The sequence below is a fragment of the Acipenser ruthenus genome, chromosome 4, assembly GCF_902713425.1.
Source record: "Acipenser ruthenus chromosome 4, fAciRut3.2 maternal haplotype, whole genome shotgun sequence".
Classification (NCBI taxonomy): domain Eukaryota; kingdom Metazoa; phylum Chordata; class Actinopteri; order Acipenseriformes; family Acipenseridae; genus Acipenser; species Acipenser ruthenus.
Window position 1 is genome coordinate 43,312,265 of NC_081192.1, and position 20,332 is coordinate 43,332,596.

Genomic DNA, 20,332 nt, shown 5'->3' on the forward strand with positions numbered 1-20,332 from the left:
AATGTGTGTAATTATTGTAATTAATGAATGACGTACGTGATGCTCCTGGGAGAGTCTGCTGTGCATGGTTACCAGATGTGGACTCTAATCAGCAGGTAGGTGTGTTCCAGAGGGGCGTGAGGTATAAAATGGTCCCGTTTATTCACAGGGCTGCTGCAAACCAAATGGCTGAACATCATCCATGCTACCCGGACAAAGAAAGCAAAACATCTTGCTGAACGCCTCTGATCGAAGAACTATATTGAAACCGCCGATGGCTGGGCAAGTAGCCGGAGTCTGGGTTTATTTATTGAACAGAGAAGATTAGTTCAGCGATTGTAGATCCCACCAAACTATAGAGAGCGAGGTGAATAAGTGGGCTCTCTGTGTATTAGGAGTAGTGCACACCGTTTCACGGCATCTTTTATTTGATAGTTTTTGTACAGTGTTTTATTTGATCGTTTTTGTACAGTGTTTTATGTTTGTTTACATACATTCCCCTGTATGTCCTCAGTGTGCTACCATTGCTGGTAGTGTCACGTGAGCTGTAGTCTGTGTCTTTGTAAATAAAACCTATTTGCCTGCGGGGCGTATCACCTACAACCTCCGTCTCAATCTCCTGCCTGTCACTCAGCAGCGAATGCACGCACCCACACAGCAGGCGGCTAGCCTGTCACAATGACATTTGAAGAATTTCTGCTTCGTGTCTTCAACAGAATATGCAGAGAATTCTGTCTGTCAGAATTCAATGTTCTATTCTATAAAACAGGCACATGGTAGTACACATGGTTCGACACATGGCAGTACACATGGGTAGTACACATGGCAGTACACATGGCAGTACACATGGTAGTACACATGGGTAGTACACATGGGTAGTACACATGGGTAGTACACACAGTAGTACACAGTAGACCGACTGGGTATTAAGTTTGTTTTAACTCCTAAAATGAGTGGCCTGCAGACACTCTTAATCTGAAGCTCTCTGGAAATGCTGCCAAATCACATTTTAAAAACAGATTTTTTTTTTTCATATTCTTCAAAGGTATATGTATGCTTGGCCCAAAACCTTTTCAGATTCATATATTGTATTTAGTTTTTCAACTGTGTATACACCAGGCTCACCAAAAACTGTTTCACTCGAACGGTATCTCTAATCTCTTCTGAGACAGACCAAAACATCAAACCATTTCAGTAGGTTCTTGTTGATGCCCCTTTGCCTCATCTCTTCATGCTGCTTTGAATAAATGACTCTCTGACATTTATAGCTCATAGTTTCAGAGCAGAAACCACAAACCGAGGTTACAGCTGGCCTCTTCTCTCCATTTTAAACAGCGTTGTAATAATCTGTCCCTATAATTAAGGGGTGTCCAAAATTATCATTAATTACAGCAAGCAAGACCCCCTCCCCAAAAGCATACATAACAATGTTGAAATCAGAATCAGACCTAGGTTTTCAAAATGTAATTACTCCCCATAGAGAAAGTGAAAATAGGCCCTTTTGACTGGTTTAGTGTATCCTATATCATACACAAACTGTAGGCATTGCAGAATTTGAGCACCAGTTAAAAATGTGATGATATTTTTTTTTTCTTTCAAGAGGATAATAATCTATAACTTGGCTCTTGGATTTTCAAAGCTGTAAAAACATATTATTTTTATGTGTGTCTTAAAAAAACAACCTTTTTTTTACTGTCTGTGCACAGAAAGCAGGTACTACTTAGCTTTACATATTTGCCATAGGATTCCATCTACTGAGAGAGGCAGCTAATTCTAAGGTAAATGATATTTTATTTCAAGTCCGCCAACAGGTACGTGTGTTTACTACTTATATTGAAAAATACATATTTGTGTCAAACTAGATTGTATTCTCGTAGGTCTAGTTAGTTCTAGAGGTTATATTTTAGTAACTACAAATATGTTGCATTTTCTAATCCGGTTTCACTATGAAACTGAGAAATACCATGAAATGTGATACAGAATGACATATCTGGGGGCTATAAAACTTTTGCAGGAAGGCATGTTCATATTTCAAGCTATATATATAAAAATGTCATCACAAATCAAAAAGTGTACTAAACATGAACATTTCTGTAACATATAAACCTTTATAATTTCCATAAAATAAGCTTATTTGTATCTATAATGTGTCTTAAAGTTTATGTTCTAAAACATAATGCAATTTAGTAAACTTTTTTTTATAGCAATACAGCTTTAGTCTTTTTGACAATATAAAGTGCACATAATTATTTGATGGATTCAATATTTATGAACACTTAACTACTAACACACTTCCCCAGAAACATCTCCTGTCCCAGCCTGTGCAGCTGTGTTCATATGCCAATCCAGATCAAAACAGACTCACCAGATTTGCAATTCAAATGACTAGGCCCCTGAGAGTGGTCTCCGAAGGATTTTTTTTTTCCTGACTTATTGTTGTTTAACTCTTTCAAAGTCTGGACAAAAAAGGCATTTAAATCATAAAAAGTCATATTCATAACGGTAACAACTACTGCACCTATACCTAATACTGTATATGTATTTTTAAATATAAATGCAGGGCACAGTGTAACGCTAAGGATTAATTTATTGAACTCTTAGCTAGTTAATTGCGTCAAATCTTTAAAAAAAATAAAAATAAAGAGAAGCTGAATAACAAAATAATTTAGTCCAAATAAGTCAATCAGCTTCTAAGCACTTGCAGGTTTTCATTAGACAGTAAAAGTCAGTAACAGCTGTGATTCAAACAAATACATTCCAGCTAAGTCAGTGTCAACTTGGCATTCCTGAAAGCAAGGCTGTAGGCTTAGAATATGCTCTGCAACACAATCTATCTTTCCTGTTTCAACAACAACAACAAAGATGAGGGTAACTCTAAGACTCTAAGACTCTCAGAGACAACCATACTACGACAACACTACCGCACTTATTTAACAAACAACTGGAATACATTTAACAAGGTTAAGGGCAAGTCTGTTTGGTTGCATTGCATTTTGGGATACAACTCTAAACCCTGGATTCAAATAACCAATTTTAAACCCCAAGACAGATTTATTAATTATATCAACTTAACTGCTCCATCAAAACAATTTACCTATCTATGTGCATCTATTCCCAAAATGTAGAGGCACAGAATTTCTTGGTGGCAAACTTTTTTGGGGAAATTGTACTGACCCCTACCCAACAAACTGTAGCAACATCTGATTCTAAATCTACTCAATAACAAATCATCTTAAAATTGATATCCTGGATAAATTGCATATTAATGTCATAGTAAGTTATTTTAAATCTGATTTTGGAAATAATGGGTTTGTGCATGCCTGCATTATCTGTGAAAGCCACCTTGAATAATGATCTTGTCAGATCTCAGAAGCTAAGCTTGGTTAGCACTTGGCTAGGATCCCCAAAGGAAAACCAGATTCTCTAAGAATGGAGCAGACCAAGCTACATGTATGGGGCGCTGTGCTTTTGGAGTTATCTTTTCAATCTTTTAGATGAGTCTACTTTGTGGACAGCAATGCTTTGAAGGATAGAGGGGGTTGTTTACTCTATACTGTGGTTCTAAGGCTCAATGACATGATACACTAGACAAAACTTTTTTGTCTACTTCAGTGGTTCCCAACCTTGCAGCTGCTGTAGGTACCCATGGGAATCACAAACAAATATTCTCTCTCAAACCAGAGACTGGACAAAGCAATGTTCCCTGGGCCGGGGGATCATTTTATCTGCTACTAGGTGCCAGGGTTAATTATATTAAAATTGTATCATCTTCCTTTATATCAAAAGTCAGTGACTGAAAGAATAAAACATGCTATCGAAAGTTACATGTTTGACAGCTTCCACAAAAGGTACCTTTAGGGTTCAACACAAAATAAATGACTGAGGGTTTGTTGTAAATGAATCTCTGCAACACAAGTGGAGTCTTAATGCCTGCGTTTCACACGTGTGAGGAACTATATGAGTGGAAGGAGCACATGGTAGATCAGCAGGCTGTAAATATGTTTTAAAAATGCCTTGAATTAAACGTATAGTAAAACCTGTACAAACCGGCATTCTGTATAATTCAATACAGTTTTGGAGTCCTGACCAAATCCTGATTAAAATTAATGGTGTGACCCGCTGTACAATCTGGAACCTGGCACTTCTCTGGAACCTGGCTCTTCTCTGTTTAAAATCGATGTAAATCTGACTGTGCAGCTCAGCATCAATCAAGTCTGTTGCGTAAATATTATTCGTTTACATAACGCAGAAGGTACAATTGAAATTAATACAATTCTTAAATTGCAGGGTATACCTAGACCTTGTGGACAGAGTTTTTTTTAAGTGTTCAAATATGGTAGTTTATTTTTTAGGTACAGCATTATATTTTACAGTATCTGTAAACCAACATACTGTATAATCTGGCACATTTTTCCAGTCCCAATTGCTGCGGATTTGACAGGTTTTACTGTATCAGGAATGTGTCTATGACCCAGTGAAAGTGTTACTAAAATGTTGTAATGTTGCAAAATAAGTGAATCCAAAACTGCGCCATCACATGTAACTCCATCAATTTCAATTTTATATCAAGATGTTTTATGGTAAATAGGATAACAAAGCACAGGAGAGAAAATTAGGTTCAATTTGGGAGGGGGAGTGGAAACAACCACAGATATTCAAAAGCAGTGGCAAAATAAGGCTTTGTGAAGCACCTCTTTATGGTGTATTCCTTCATTTTTCTATCAGTTTTACTCATTTTATGGGTTGTAATGTAAGCGTATGAAAAAATGATTCAACTAAAAGTCCACCAGGGTCCTAGACAGCTTTCATTTGGGTTCACCAAAGCCTAGTTCCACCACTGCTCAAAGGAACTACCTGCTACATCTAAAACAGAGGGCCACTGACTACATTTTACCTGACGTCATTCTCAGAGAATCTCCTTTGCAAATCCTCTTTCTTTCTCTGTCTTTTATTTTTCCCTTCCTCGTGCACCTCTTCCTCAGCTTGGCCTTCGTCATTCTCTCCTGCTTCCTTTTCCTCCTCCTTCTCACATTTCTCAGGCCCCTCTTGCCCCTTCTCTTTTGCCCCACCCCCCTCCTCCTCCTCCTCTGGCACACCTTCCTCCAAAAGTTCTTCCCCATCCCTCCCACCCTCCTTTTTTTCTTCTAATGCTTTTGACCGTCTGAACAAATATAAATTGAAGCATGCAAAACAGAAAGAAAATATATATATATAGTATGTATAAAATAATAACAAAAAAAAACACAGTTAGGACATCAACACAAATAAACAAGTTGGAAAAGGAAAGAGTAGAACATAATGAAATATGGGTATTTCAAACTAAGGTGGAAAATATAATAATGTATAACAGATGGACAATTTTATACATGCAGGTATTACTGCAGCATACAAATTAAAGCTTACAAATACTAGTATTTGTAGGATGTGTGAGGAATAATACAATAAATATGTTTCTCAATTGAACTTACATAGATACAGTTGGGAATGCAAACTATTGCTAGATATGAGCAAACCTCATCAAGCTAAAGTAAAGTTCAGAGGTTTGGTTCAGTTCTCTCAAGTGCCATTTTAAGCAGAGCCAAACCTGAACTCACTGACATGCAGGAAATGACATGGCAGGAGAAGGCATTTCCTTTCTGGTAAGGGACCCAGGTCAAACTTTTTGAAGGTGAAAAAAATTTGAACTGGGCTGCTTTGATCTGAACTTCAGAAGGTCCAGAACCCACTACTAGATCTGCTCATTCCTAGCAAGTCTACTCTGTTTTCAAGCTTTTCCCCAAACCTGCTTGTCAAGTGCCCCACCTGATCTTCTTGTTTCCTCTAGGCCGCTCGGACTGGACAGACATGTAGCTTGTGCTGCTGAACCGAGAAGCACTACTGGTCCTCGACACAGCGGACACATCGCTCACGTCACTGTCCGAAGACTTAGTGGACACGTTGTCAGAGCCTCTTTGTGGATCCCGGCCTGACCGATGCTGCAAGGTGAGAAAAAAGGCATACATTAGATGGTTCACCAGTTATTGGGCTGTCAAGAATAAATGAGATACAAACAACTTGACAGTGTTAAGAGACCTTGAATTGCATTACCAAGTTTGGTGTTTCTTGCACCAAACTTGCTGGGGATATGCATATTATATATAATTTTCATATCTCTACATCTTATATTCTCTGAAAATATGGGTATATATATTTCAAATCTAAAATATTTTCCCTATGTATGTGCATTTTTTAAATAGATTTATAGAGAAATTACACAATGTAATTACCATATTCCTTCGAATTTAAGACACCCTCGAATTTAAAACGCAGCCCAAATTTCCCACCCTCAATTTGAGGAAAAAATAAAACATCAAATAAAAATACTTTTACAAAGATACAACCTCAAATTACACTAGCAAGTATGGAAGCAGTTGGCGGCTGTCTGCTGTCACAGAGAGCATTACAGTTATGCGCAGCTTCAGCATTTCCAATCTGTCCAAGCTGATACTGTTTGTTAGAACTGAGCCTAATAATGAAATGTGGAAATTGTAAAAGCTTCTGTTCGAATTCCTCAGGAAGCTAATGACGCTTCTTTGAAAATGGCTTCCCGTATATCATGGATGATTCAAAATGGGGCAGTGACGTTTGTGTTCGTCTTTTCTCGGCAGTCAATCACGTTGCAGTTTGTGTAGTCGGGCAGTCACGTCTTTAGTGATTTTAATACACATATCACTATACTCAAATTTAAGATGCAGGACATTTCTGAGAAGAAAAAAGTGCATCTTAAATTCGAAGATATAAGAAGATATAACAAACACATACAATACAATATGGATAGGCATATAACATGTTAATTCACAACTGCAGTGCTAAGAATACAGCTCATTATAGATTGTGCTCACTGGGAGAGAAATGCATGGACATGATCAAAATCATAACATACAGAAGAAGAATAGCAATTACTAATACATTGTAGTACTTTCTCCTGGAAGGTAGGGTTCAGAATATATACAAAACTGGCTGCACTGCAAACTGATCACCTTTGTAAAAAAAAAAAAAAAAACTAAAGAGAGCGAGAGGCCTTTTATTTGTTTGTTTGTTTGTTTTTTTTACCTTAGGGATAGGCAGGTCATTTATATACAGCTCTAAAAATACTTTCTGTGTGATAGTTCAAACTCACTCCAATGATCAAGCTGCAATCAGATCATGTGACCAACAGCACAGGTACTAGTTAGTTTATATTAATAGTTTGAAATATTTGCATACTCCTGAAATAATGTAAAGTCACAAAGACACAATAAAATGGGGCCCGTGATAGTAAAGCTTACAATAGGAAATATTTTTTAATGCATCAGTTAGCACTCTTTTTAAGAGTTGCTTTGTATTACGTAGTACATAATCTACAAGTGAGTGCATAATTCCCACTTCAATGATCTACAGGTTTTGATAAGTAATTATCCGACAACCAAACAAGATAAATATAGTAAGAACAAATGAGGGCCAGGTAAGGAACACTTTGCTGTGCATTCAAGGGCATTTCAGAGTGTTGGGTTTGTCAGGTGGAAGTGTGTTTTTCATCAGAGACTGCAGCTGAAACAATGGAAATATGATTTGGTGGATCAACATGCCACTTCTTATGTTACTTCCAATTAGGCATTCATTTTCTGCAAAGGGAAATGCAATTCAAGTATCTCTCTAAGCTATAGTATTTGTAATGATAAGAAGCAATATTGTTAGTCAAAGTCTTGTAAAAACAAAGAGATTATATGCAGTCAGCATCTCAAATAATGTGAGATATTAGCAGCAGAAGAAGTGGATTTACAAAAACATACATGTACATCGGAGAAACAAAATGGAGCATGAAGATCAATTCCACCTTATCACATGTAGATAAACATTTTAATACAGATGAATGGACACTACAGATGACATCACTGTTTGTGGAATGTATCAGTGCTTTTGAACATACACTACCAGGAAGCACAAAGAACATGATGATACTCAATAAATGTACTGTACGTTCTACTATCACAATGATTATATATATATATATATATATATATATATATAAAATACATGGATGAAGTTTATATTTGCATCCTGAGGCATTCTAAAAAAAGGCATAATACTATAGTAACGACATCAAAAAGTGATAATTCCTCTAGAGGAAAATATACTTGAACTTTGACCCATTCGACTCCTCGAGACCATCACTTTCAATTCAAACACAAAATGTCATGTTTTCAATCACTCGACAACAATCACAGTACAGAAATGTTCATTAATGATCAACAAAATGAGAATATGTTAAAAAAAAAAGATGTAAAGCTGATACATTCGTATCTCAGAGAAACTGGAGAGGAACAGGAAATTAAAACAAGGTAAAGACAATCATCCAAATAAAGCTGAAGCACTAGTAACGGATAACGACATAGAACGTCTGTACAGCACTGAAACACTACGTTTAAAAAAACCCAACTGTACTGCTGAATCTCGTCTTCTTTAATATTAGGTCTTGTAATTTATGATGTCACATAAACCCTAGATGAAATTATTTTCCTGTAACTCACTGAAGCCCATCTATTATTCTCTCTCTCTCTCTCTCTCTCTCTATATATATATATATATATATATATATATATATATATATATATATATATACAACTCTTAAAAAGAGTGCTTACTGATGCATTAAATATATATATATATATATATATATATATATATATATATATATATATACAGACGTGCTCAAATTTGTTGGTACCCCTCCACAAAAAACGAAGAATGCACAATTTTCTCTGAAATAACTTGAAACTGACAAAAGTAATTGGCATCTGCCATTGTTTATTCCATATTTAATAGAAATCAGACTTATTTTTATTCAACATAATATTGTAAATAATAAAACAAATGAAAATGGCATGGACAAAAATGATGGGACCGCTAACCTAATATTTTGTTGCACAACCTTTAGAGGCAATCACTGCAATCAAACGTTTTCTGTAGCTCTTAATGAGACTTCTGCACCTGTTGACAGGTAATTTGGCCCACTCTTCCTGAGCAAACTGCTCCAGCTGTCTCAGGTTTGATGGGTGCCTTCTCCAGACTGCAAGTTTCAGCTCTTTCCATAGATGTTCGATAGGATTCAGATCAGGACTCATAGAAGGCCACTTCAGAATAGTCCAATGTTTTGTTCTTATCCATTCTTGGGTGCTTTTAACTGTGTGTTTTGGGTCATTATCCTGTTGGAGGACCCATGACCTGCGACTGAGACAGAGCTTTCTGACACTGGGCAGTACGTTTCGCTCCAGAATGCCTTGATAGTCTTGAGATTTCATTGTGCCCTGCACAGATTCAAGGCACCCTGTGCCAGGCGCAGCAAAGCAGTCCCAAAACATAACCGAGCCTCCTCCATGTTTCACTGTAGGTATGGTGTTCTTTTCTTTGAAAGCTTCATTTTTTCGTCTGTGAACATAGAGCTGATGTGACTTGCCAAAAAGCTCCAGTTTTGACTCATCTGTCCAAAGGACATTCTCCCAGAAGGATTGTGGCTTGTCAAAATGCATTTTAGCAAATTCCAGTCTGACTTTTGTATGTTTTTCTTTCAAAAGTGGAGTCCTCCTGGGTCTTCTTCCATGGAGCCCACTTTCGCTCAAAAAGCGACGGATGGTGCGATCAGAAACTGACGTACCTTCACCTTGGAGTTCAGCATGTATCTCTTTGGCAGTTACCCTTGGTTCTTTTTCTACCATTCGCACTATCCTTCTGTTCAATCTGGGGTCGATTTTCCTCTTGCGGCCGCGCCCAGGGAGGTTGGCTACAGTTCCATGGACCTTAAACTTCTTAATAATATTTGCAACTGTTGTCACAGGAACATCAAGCTGCTTGGAGATGGTCTTGTAGCCTTTACCTTTACCATGCTTGTCTATTATTTTCTTTCTGATCTCCTCAGACAACTCTCTCCTTTGCTTTCTCTGGTCCATGTTCAGTGTGGTGCACACAATGATAACAAACAGCACAGTGACTACTTTTCTCCATTTAAATAGGCTGAATGACTGATTACAAGATTGGAGACATGTGTGATACTAATTAAAGAAACTAATTAGTTTGAAATATCACTATAATCCAGTTATTTATTATCTTTTCTAAGGGGTACCAACAAATGTGTCCAGGCCATTTTAGAATATCTTTGTAGAATAAGCAATTATTCAACTCTTTTCACAGCTTCTTTGCTTTATTCTATGACATACCAAAGGCATGCAAGTATACATGATAAAATAGCTTTTAATTTCATCACTTTTCAGGAGGAATGAAGCATTATTTCAATGAGCTGTAAGGGTACCAACAAATTTGAGCACGTCTGTATATATATATATATATATATATATATATATATATATATATATATATATATATATATATATACACACACCCTGCTGTGCAAAAGTCTTAGACATGTTGCATGTTTCTACTCTGATGCATTAGCCTCCACTAGTGTTTTCTACTATTATAACAACCTTGACTTGCATAAAGAAGGAAAAACATTGAGTGAAATAGCTCGCATCACTCGATTTTCAAGTTGTGGTATCCAAAGCATAATCAACAAATACAGAGAAAATTCATCTGTAATTGGCAAACCCATGACTGGAAGACCCAAACAGCTGTCTAACAAGGATGAGCAATACTTCAAGATAATATCCTTAAGGAATAGAAAGAAGACAAGCATTGAATTGACAACAGAACTGGCAGAAGACACAGCTGTCACTGTCCATCCATCAACAGTCCAAAGCACCTATGACCATTGTTCCATAGTCCAATTTCTGTGTTCTTGTGCGTATTTTAATCTTGTTCCCCTTTCTTAACAGAGGTATTCTTACTGCAACACATCCTTTAAGTCCTGATTTCAAGAGTGACCTTCGTACTGTTGATTTGATGGACAACGACACCTGTGGCTTCGGTTGGTTTTTTTTAATTGATTTTAAAATCCTTCTCCAAACTCTTTTCCCCACTTTTTAAAGTAAAGACCATGCACTGCAGGGAGTTTTATTAACATGCATCAGAACTTTGAATTCACATTTAAGTTAAATCATGTCTAGCATATTCTTATGGAAGAATTCAGACAAAAATCACAATGTTACTTCCCTTTTCTACTGGGCTACTAACATTTCCAGGCAACACATATCAGAATTATAATAAATACAAAATGATTGTGGTAACATTCAATATTCCATTAGCTGTGAACCAGTTTTTAAAACTATTAACCTAAGTGTACATTACTCAGTGTGCTTCGGCTACAGAAGATATATTCCATATTATATTTTCTCAAGTTCAGTTATTGTGTAGAATAGTATTTTATTTGATGTGAATTTTGTCTCAAGAGATAATTCATGCATTATCATGCCAGATTTCAACGAGCCAGATTAGACAACACTGAGGGCCTCTTTGCAAAAAGTGGAAGATATTATTATTATTATTTGTTTATTTAGCAGACGCATTTATCCAAGGCAACTTACAGAGACTAGGGTGTGTGAACTATGCAGCAGCTGCAGAGTCACTTACAATTACGTCTCACCCGAAAGACAGAGCACAAGGAGGTTAAGTGACTTGCTCAGGGACACACAATGAGTCAGTGGTAGGAGGTGGGATTTGAACCGGGGACCTCCTGGTTACAAGCCTGTTTCTGTAACCACTGGACCACACTTTATGCCCTTAAAGTGGTTGTTGCAGAATAATTACCTATGTGTTCTATAGGTCTCAAATGGGCAGTTTTGAAAGAAACACATTAGAGTAAACATGTATTTCAGCCAGAAGATACTTCTGATGGGAAATGATCAAGGAAGTGCAAGAGCAATATATTTCCTGAGAGAAATACATGGGAAATAAGAACTTTCTTCAACATAGTGCAGCACCAGATACTGTATAATAAATTACCATTAAAATAAATGTTTGCTATATACCGTAGCATGTGTTTCTTTAAAAACTGTACATTTGAGTGCTATGTAGCAAATGGAAGTGCAAATCATTTTGTTAGCAACAATGTATTTTTAAAAAAATCTCCCAGAGGGAAAACAATAACTTATTATAGAGTTAAAGTGTAACAGCATTATGATCACGGCCATGTTCAAATACCATTTAAAACACAGAAGAAACAGATGAAAGGGGTGGGGGGGCATCACTTGCCTTGGATTGATAGTCCTGTTCCAGCCTGGAGTCTGATCCTGCCACCTGTTTGAATTTGTTCATTTTCAGTTTCATTTGGCGAGTCTTCTCCTCCACATCCATAGCACCTGCAGGCGGAGAAGATTACCAGTTAAGCTTGGTCACTTCTCTCTAATATTATTTTTTCTTGTGCAGTGGAAGTCCTGTATGATGAGGTCTGAGTGGTGTGGAGTGGCGGTAATGACAAGGATGGTGGGCAATAGATAAGAGCAATCTGCAAGTCCATCTGGACATGGTCTTTTCCTTTACCTAAAATGTCCTCATTAACTTACTCCTATGAGGTCCACTGACCACAACACCCAATTAACAATGTAAAAGCAACCTAATTCAGTACGATTCAGGTTATCAAGGATATTTACAGTTTCTTAACTAGTCTCCTAATTGTTAGCAATATATCAGAACCCCCTCCCCATTCGCAATAAGAAGCCTGTAAGATAATGTGCACATGCCTGTCAACGTTTCCCCCCTTGATTGGCAGCTGTAGTTTTATTCGCCCCACATTCACAGGGCAATTGAGACCTAGCACCATGTGCTCAAGATCCAGAAGTGTTCAGCTGGGCTGTAGAAGTTCTCAGCTAGAACTTCATACTTAATGCTGTATGCTGTGGCATACACTCAGTGAATGAAACCCAAAGTACAGTATGTGAACCAGAAATATGTGCCAATTAGCATGCTTGCTAAAAAAACGTGTTTCAGTCTGTCAATAAATTATGATTGTACTTCATTTTTATGAACTCATCCTTTTTTCTTTAAATAAATAAATAAATAAATAAATAAATAAATTATGCTTCTAGTTTTAGTTTCAAGCACAAATAAATATGTTTTGATATGAAGTGCAACAAGAGTAAGACATTTTTAAAAAACAAAAGATGAAATATCTGCTTTCACTGTTTTAATGTTTTATTAAAAGATGATTAACAATAATGTTTTGGGCCTTTTCAACCTCAGATGTCTGAAGGGCTCAATTAAATGTACATACTTTGACTGGGGTGTTGATTCAAGTTTGAAGAGGATTCAATTACAAAGGGGATTTAGCTTTCAACTAAAATACTAATGTCTACATTTTAGATGAGCCATTATTATGAATAGGAAAAAGGATATTATAATTACAGTATGTTATTGTTTGTGAAAAGGCAGCATAAAGCCTAAAAAATCAGTTGTTGTCATACTTTCTGATGTGGGACAAGAAGTTTCAAATAACCATAACAACTGAGAATACCAAAATTTAACTAAACTAAACTGAACTAAAACAAATTCGTAAAATCAATTATATTGTAAACATTTATACTGTGAAATATTACAAATGAAAGTGCACATACTGTATCTGACTAACACATCTACAAATGTGAAAAATTGTGGAGGTGGAATTAGTGAAGTCCTTCTATACACCGGTACACAGTACATGTACAGTTTACTGTGAACTAACCAATATTGTGAATTATTGTATCATGAAATAACGGACAATATTTGAAAGTCTAGAAACGTCTTAAGAAAAAGGTTACAGCTGCCCTACCTGCATCCCCATTCTCTGGCTCTGCTTCATTCCCCTCTACATTTTTTTTTAAAGATGGCAGTGACAAGGAAACACAAAAATGACAAAAACACAACCAATGAAATAAAACATTGAAATGAAAACACAAACAAAACACAAAAGGCATGAACCAAAAATACATGTGAGAGGCAGAAAAAGAAGAGAAAACAAATGAAGGTACTTTTTTTGTCAGATCGCCTCAGGTTTACTTTCCCTCTGTTTAGTCTACTTTGGCCCCTTTTGTAACTATTTAGTAATATGCTGTTTTCTTTCATTCTGAAATAAATGCTGGTAACAATATCTGAGACTGCATTATTTTAATTTAGGAAAGGCTTACAAATTAGGAAAAGTGGAATGCAATGTATAAAAGTTCAGGTTACACATGTGAGGGCATCACTACCATTTGCAACCCCCACTTTTTTATGTTGTGTTTTTTATGGGAAAGAACAATAAAGGTCACATATAAATGTATGCAAATATGCATTAGCTACTTGATTTACATGGACAAATTAAATTAACAATTACTGTACTGAACTTGTATACCTAATATTAACAAAGGAAACATCCTACAGCATATTACACTGAAAGCAGATGCATATCTACAGTATAGGCTGGCTCCTGTTTTATTTAAGTTATGATTTTCATGGTCACCATGTATACAAACCAATGATGGTTTTAATGAGAACTAAAAAATGAATGAATTTAGTAAACCTTACTTTGAATGGTGATAGTTTTCCTATACTTTTCTCAAACGTTTTCTTTGGCAACTAATAGCAACAAGAAATTATTAAAAAAAAACCAAAAAAAAAAAAACCCACAATAGCTTCCTTTGAGAATGAGATTTAACTTGTACTGTATCTCTTGTAAATACATGTTTCCCCGTGTGGTTCTTTCACAGTCACTAAGGGTGAACGTATCGAATAGTACTGCATGCCAAGTAACATTTTCAAAAAATAAGACATTAGATCTGCTAATTACCAAATACTCTTTTGACAACACCCATGACATAAATCTACTGCACTGAGTCGCTTGTTGGAAATCTGCTCCATTACAATCATAACCACTTGCTGTTTACACACATCTCATTCCCAAATTCAAAAGTACTAGCTTTCATGAAAGATAATATAAAATGGGTCAAAGCATTTATGGTTTGCATACACCCTACTCAAATGTGTACACGGAAATCATGCAAGCTTGTTAGGTTTAAAATCTAGTACCTTGTTTCCACATGTGTTTTTTTTTTTTGAATTGTTATCTCCCTGTGCATTGCTGGCCTCCTTTGTTTATCTGGTACGGGCACCATGGGGTGAGAGTGAAAGGCCAGCACAGTGTATATATTTTTTTTCCTACAAATGGTGTTCCCTTTGTTTAAAATGGAATGAGATGAAAATAAGTAATGATAAACTGTATGGTAAAGTACATGGTGATTTTGTGCAGAAAAAAAGATTGGCAACTGATATACAGTACAGTAGGTAAATAAAGTAAATAATGTTTTTTCGTCTTGATGCTGCTTGGTTGAGATTTTCTGTAATTAGATTTTCTGCAGTATTAGTGTCTTTTAATACCTCTCTGCAATGCACTTTACTGTACTGCACCCAAAAGTTCCCTTACGAGTACGAATGTAACCATTACCAAATGGGTGTTTACCTCCTAAAGACCTGAATCCTGAATATTGGATACCAAAGCTGCTCTTTGAGCCTGTGACGGAGTCGGGTCACCGCCCCAGAGGGCACAAAAGGACTGCGTTCACAGATCTCAGCGTCATTTTTCCTTCAAGCCTGCTGAAATTATGGACGCAGCGACCTTGAAGGCTAATGTTTATATTTCTATTTCCAGGATCCAGGGTTATGATAAAAACCTAACTTTCTCTTTCAAGTACGAAATGTAACCATTACCGTGTGGGTGAGTGTACCAAAGCCGTCGCAATGGGAAAGATTGCAGAACGACCTGAATGCTACAAGGCTAAGCCGAAGGCTGCCATGTGTGTTACCATACGGAACCCCAGTAACAAGTAGCTAGGGTGAAAAAATTGAGGGAGAGTTTCACCTCTATGCCTGTGATGTAAGGGCTGACTGGGAAGCCACCCTTAAAACCAGGGTTTTGAGGATCCACAACATTAAGGGAACCTAGTAAAGTTATGGGGAGTATTCCACAGTGCTGCATTGCAAATGTCTTGACAAATGCACCCTGGAATAAAGACTGACGTGAGCCTTGTTCAGATAAGTACATTGTTGCCTCTATCTGTATATATTTCACATTTCTTGTCTTTACACAAATTATATGTGATATTTAAACTAATCACTGTAATAGTTTTTACTGTTTACGCGTATTGTGTGCACTACAGCCTGTTGCTTGTTACGTCACGCTGTGGCCTTGTGTCCCGCATGAAGCCAGCTGCTCCAGTCGGTCCTTCCCAGGGATCCAGCAACATAAGTCGGCTGATTTTGTGCTCTCCCCCCAGACTGCAAGGCCAGTCTGCCTATTTAGGATAAGCATGGCAGATGCTGTTCCTGCCTGGGGCCAGAGCATGGCAAGGAGGCACTTACTAATCGCAGCTTCTGCGAGTTTTGTACCCCTTTCTCTAAGTGCACTCTTGACAAAAGTTTATCCTGCAGGTCTAAGGAGTGCTCTGCATCCCTTACTCCTGCTCAGCGCTCTTCCACATCACTCTTAGATAGGTGGCTGCTCTTAGATATCCCATGGCTCTGTGCCAAGGGATAGTGGATGACACACCCGGAAATTAGCCCAGGCAGGAAACCATCCTCATGGTCTTCCTCATCCTCCTTCCTGTTGGCAGAGCTTATACCGCTAATCAAGAGGGTCACTGCAATCAACGATGAGCCTGGCCCATTTTCCGCCGGTTGAGGCTTCTATTGCCGCCTAGGTCCAGGCGCTTAATTTGGCGCTCCTATCCAATGATGTTGCCTGCCCTAACAAGCAGTGCTGGGTTTCTGAGGTGATCCTCAAGAGAGAATATTCAGCCAGTGCGTTCGCCGCACGGCTAGGGAACTACAACAGCATCCTGGTAGCCTACCAGTCGCATGGTGGACCTCAAAGACACCTATTTCCACATCCCCATAAAAACAGAGCATAGGAAGTACCTGCGGTTCGCCTTTCAGGGAACAGCGTACGAGTTCCATGTCTTGCCATTTGGCCTCTCCCTAGCTCCACGTGCCTTCTTGAAGTGCATGGAAGCCATCTTGGCCCCACTGAGATCAAATGCATCAGAGTACTCAATTATCTGGACGACTGGCTCCAGCACAGGCAGAGGCCCACATGGAACCTGTCACCGGCCACCTTCAATAGTTGGACCTTATGGTGAATCATGCGAAGAGCCAGCTCACGCCTTCCCAGACAGTCTCATATCTCAGAGTGTGCTTGGACTCCGGGGCCATGCTGGCCACTCTGTTGAACAACAGAGTGCACAGAATAGCTGCCTGTTTGGAACTCTTTCAGCTCAACAGTGCATTCATGGTAGTAAGGTTCCAGAAACTTCTGGGCCTGATGGCAGCAGCTTTCCAGACCCTTCCATTGTGTCTCCCGTGCATGCGTCCTCTGCAGGCCTGGTTCAACAGCAGAGTTTTTCAGACCACGTTGAACCGCGACTGCCTATTGCCTATTGGCCTCTAAAGGCGCACTCGTGGTGGAAACAGCCGGCCAATCTACTCCTAGGCGTAGCTCTGGGCAGTGTCACCAGAAGGGAGGTCAGCACCATGGACGTGTCCAGCCTGGGCTGGGTCGCTGTGTGGAATGGCCAGGGTGTGCAAGGTGTGTAGAACCCCCCTTGGCAGGGTCTCTACAGGCAGTTTACCTGGCCTTGCAGAATATTTTGCAGGAAGTTTAAGGTAGAAATGTGCTTGTCCGTACAGACAATACAACAGTGGTGGCTTACATGAACCACCAGGGCGGCCTCAGGTCGCCCAGTCTCCATCGTGTGGGCAGCAAGCTTTTGCACGAGAACCTCCTCTCAGTGCGGGCAGTGCATCTGCCCGGGGTGACAAACTGGGCGGCAAACCTCCTCTCAAGGAGAGTTCCCAGTGCCTCAAAGTGAAGGCTTCACCCCGAGGTGGTGAGCCTCATTTGGGAGAGGTTTGGGAGAGCAGAGATAGATCACTTTGCTTCCCAGGAATCAACCCACTGTCCCCTCTGGTTCTCCATAATAGGTGCCTTGGCACACCAGTGGCCAAGGCAACTGTTCTATGCCTTCCCACCACTCGCCCTGCTCCCACTGTGTCTGGAGAAAATCAGGCAGGACCAGGCCAAGGTGCTAGTAGCCCCATAGGCATGGGGGACCTTATGGCAGCCCGACCCATCAAGCCTGCAGCTCTGGGTCTGGCCCCTGAACGGCTGCATTTAAGTAATCTGGGTCTGCCCAAAAGGGTTATTGACAACCTACAAAATACCAGAGCAGCGCCCATGCATTCCCTGTATGGGTATAAATGGGCCGTGTTTCAGATGTGGTGTCTGCCTCGTGGGTTCGACCCCATGACTTGTCCCATGGCAGTAATACTGCAATTTTTGCAGGGCCTGTTCTCCCTCTACATTATAGACCTATCTGGCAGGTATTTCAGTTATTTTCAGATAGAGAAGGAGCTCACTTTCTGGCGGTTGCCATTTTTGAAAGGGGCTCAGCGGCTTCAGCCGCAAATCAAGAACATTGTTCCTCGCTGGAGGCTGAACGTGGTGCTAAATGCACTCATGAAGACTACATTTGAGCCCCTGCATTTTTATCATTTAAAACGACTTTCTTGCTCGCTATCACATCCACAAAGCGAGTAAGTGAGATGCATGCATTCTCGATAGCGAAAGCCTGCTCAATTTTTACAGATGCCAGTCTGTGGAATTGGAGGCTCTCCATCCACCTTTCCAGCCTGACAGAGAGTGACAGCTTCATAGGCTCTGCCCAGTTCGGGCCCTGGCGTACTACGTTGACAGGACGAAAGGTTGGAGGCAGTCCGAACAATTTTCTGTCTGCTATTGGGCAAACTTCCATGATTAAGCCCTGTCTAAGCAGCGGCTGTCCAAATGGATAACAAACATGGTCAGGAATGTCTATGAGCTGGCCAACTTGCCCACTCCAGAAAAGCTCACTGCCCATTCCACCAGGGGCATGGCAACTTCGTGGGCTTTATTCCAGGGTGCGTTTGTCAAAGACATTTGCAATGCAGCAGTATGGGATACTCACCATAACTATACTAGGTTCTACAGACTTAATGTTGTGGATCCTCAAAACCCAGGATTCAGGTCTTTATGAGGTAAATAGCCATTCTGTAATGGTTACATTTCTATTTCAGGGAACCAGGGTTATGATAATAACCTAACGATCTTTATAAGAGATGAAACAACTTTTATCCTCATTCATTTACAGCATATGTTGTACATATACAGTATGTATGTGTGTATTTATAAAAATGCACATATATCACAACTGTATATATACTTATACTGTGCATACATACAAACTCACACACCCACACAAATAATAGAAAACAGAAAATGAAAGGATAAACAATGGTCATGTGATATGGGTTAGCTACGAAGTCTAGATGGCAAGAGTAGAAAGTAGAAGCAGAAGAAGTGACAGACCTGAGTTCCACTGCCTGGGCGAATCCATCTCTTCTGTGATCACATCACAAAATGGGACAGACATAGACAAAGGAGATGGGTGTGAGTGGATGTTTTCAGAAGGTGAGAACTCACACTGGGGGGAAATGGGCTAAACCAGGTTAGAGAAGAAGGCTCACATTGTCACAAATGGTGTGTGTGGGGGGGGGGGGGGGGACGGGGGGGGGGGGGGACAGAGAAACAACACCAAGCAAGAGATACACAAAGAAAGAGAGAGGCAAGAGGCAACAGCTAGTTATGTTAACAAAAAAGGAACAGTGGGTTATTAAGAGGAAAAGGAAGAGCTGAAAAGTTAAATGATGTTAAAGAAGACTCGGAGAGAGCAGTCCAGAAAAAGGAAGACCTTGGAAAGTAGAGGAGTCAAAACTGTTTCAGTCAAGTTCTTATGGGTACTTTTCAATGGATTCTTTATCATGTATCATCTTCTTCTGTAACCTTTTAAAAAAACACCCTACTAAGGTTAATAAAGAAAATAAAACACTATAGTGAAAAGAACAAAAACCTATAAACTCATCTGGCTCAAAGTTGCATATGGCTTTTGAGACAATGTGCATTTACTTTATCACCTTGGTCTTTATTATATTGGTAACTTTGTACCAGGTAACTTTGGTTAACAGTCAGGAAATAGGTTTCAATAACCAATATATGTGTATTCTAAAACTGACTTAATTCTGTACATTTGCCTGTGTATATTGTATAATACATCTCTTAGGCGTTAGATCAGCTTTCATCAGCTTTAGAGGAAGTATTGTAAGCTGAAGAGTTTTAGAGCCTCTAATTAAGCACTCACTTGCATATTCATTATGCCACCTGAAGAACATAAAGTACAAAAAAAAAACAGCTTGCAACTCTTCATTGTGGTATTACTGATCATATGCAAGAACATGTCTTTGATCTTAATTTTCAAAAAAACAGGAGGTTCCCAGTGTTTCAGCCATTTCAAGAAAATAATTATAATTAATTGTCTGAACAAAGCTTGGAACTATAATAATTAGA

The 20,332-nt window shown here is 38.9% G+C and overlaps 1 protein-coding gene across 36 annotated transcripts in view; it reads right to left on the bottom strand.

The window, feature by feature from the left end:
* The window catches only part of rims2a (regulating synaptic membrane exocytosis 2a), a 281,737-nt gene that overhangs the window by 43,482 nt on the left and 217,923 nt on the right, over positions 1-20,332 (bottom strand). For 19 of the 36 annotated variants that reach the window (XM_059022394.1, XM_059022392.1, XM_059022390.1 and 16 more), the window contains 4 exons: positions 19,298-19,330; positions 13,694-13,729; positions 12,142-12,248; positions 5,782-5,954 (listed from right to left, as the gene is read on the bottom strand). The exons of 8 other annotated variants lie outside the window; for them this stretch is intronic. In XM_059022394.1, coding sequence (XP_058878377.1) covers positions 5,782-5,954; positions 12,142-12,248; positions 13,694-13,729; positions 19,298-19,330 — 349 coding nt within the window. Of the gene's footprint in view, positions 1-4,873; positions 5,062-5,781; positions 5,955-12,141; positions 12,249-13,693; positions 13,730-19,297; positions 19,331-20,332 lie in introns of those variants that run through there. 9 more of the 36 variants (XM_059022407.1, XM_059022406.1, XM_059022422.1 and 6 more) reach the window with 3 other exon arrangements.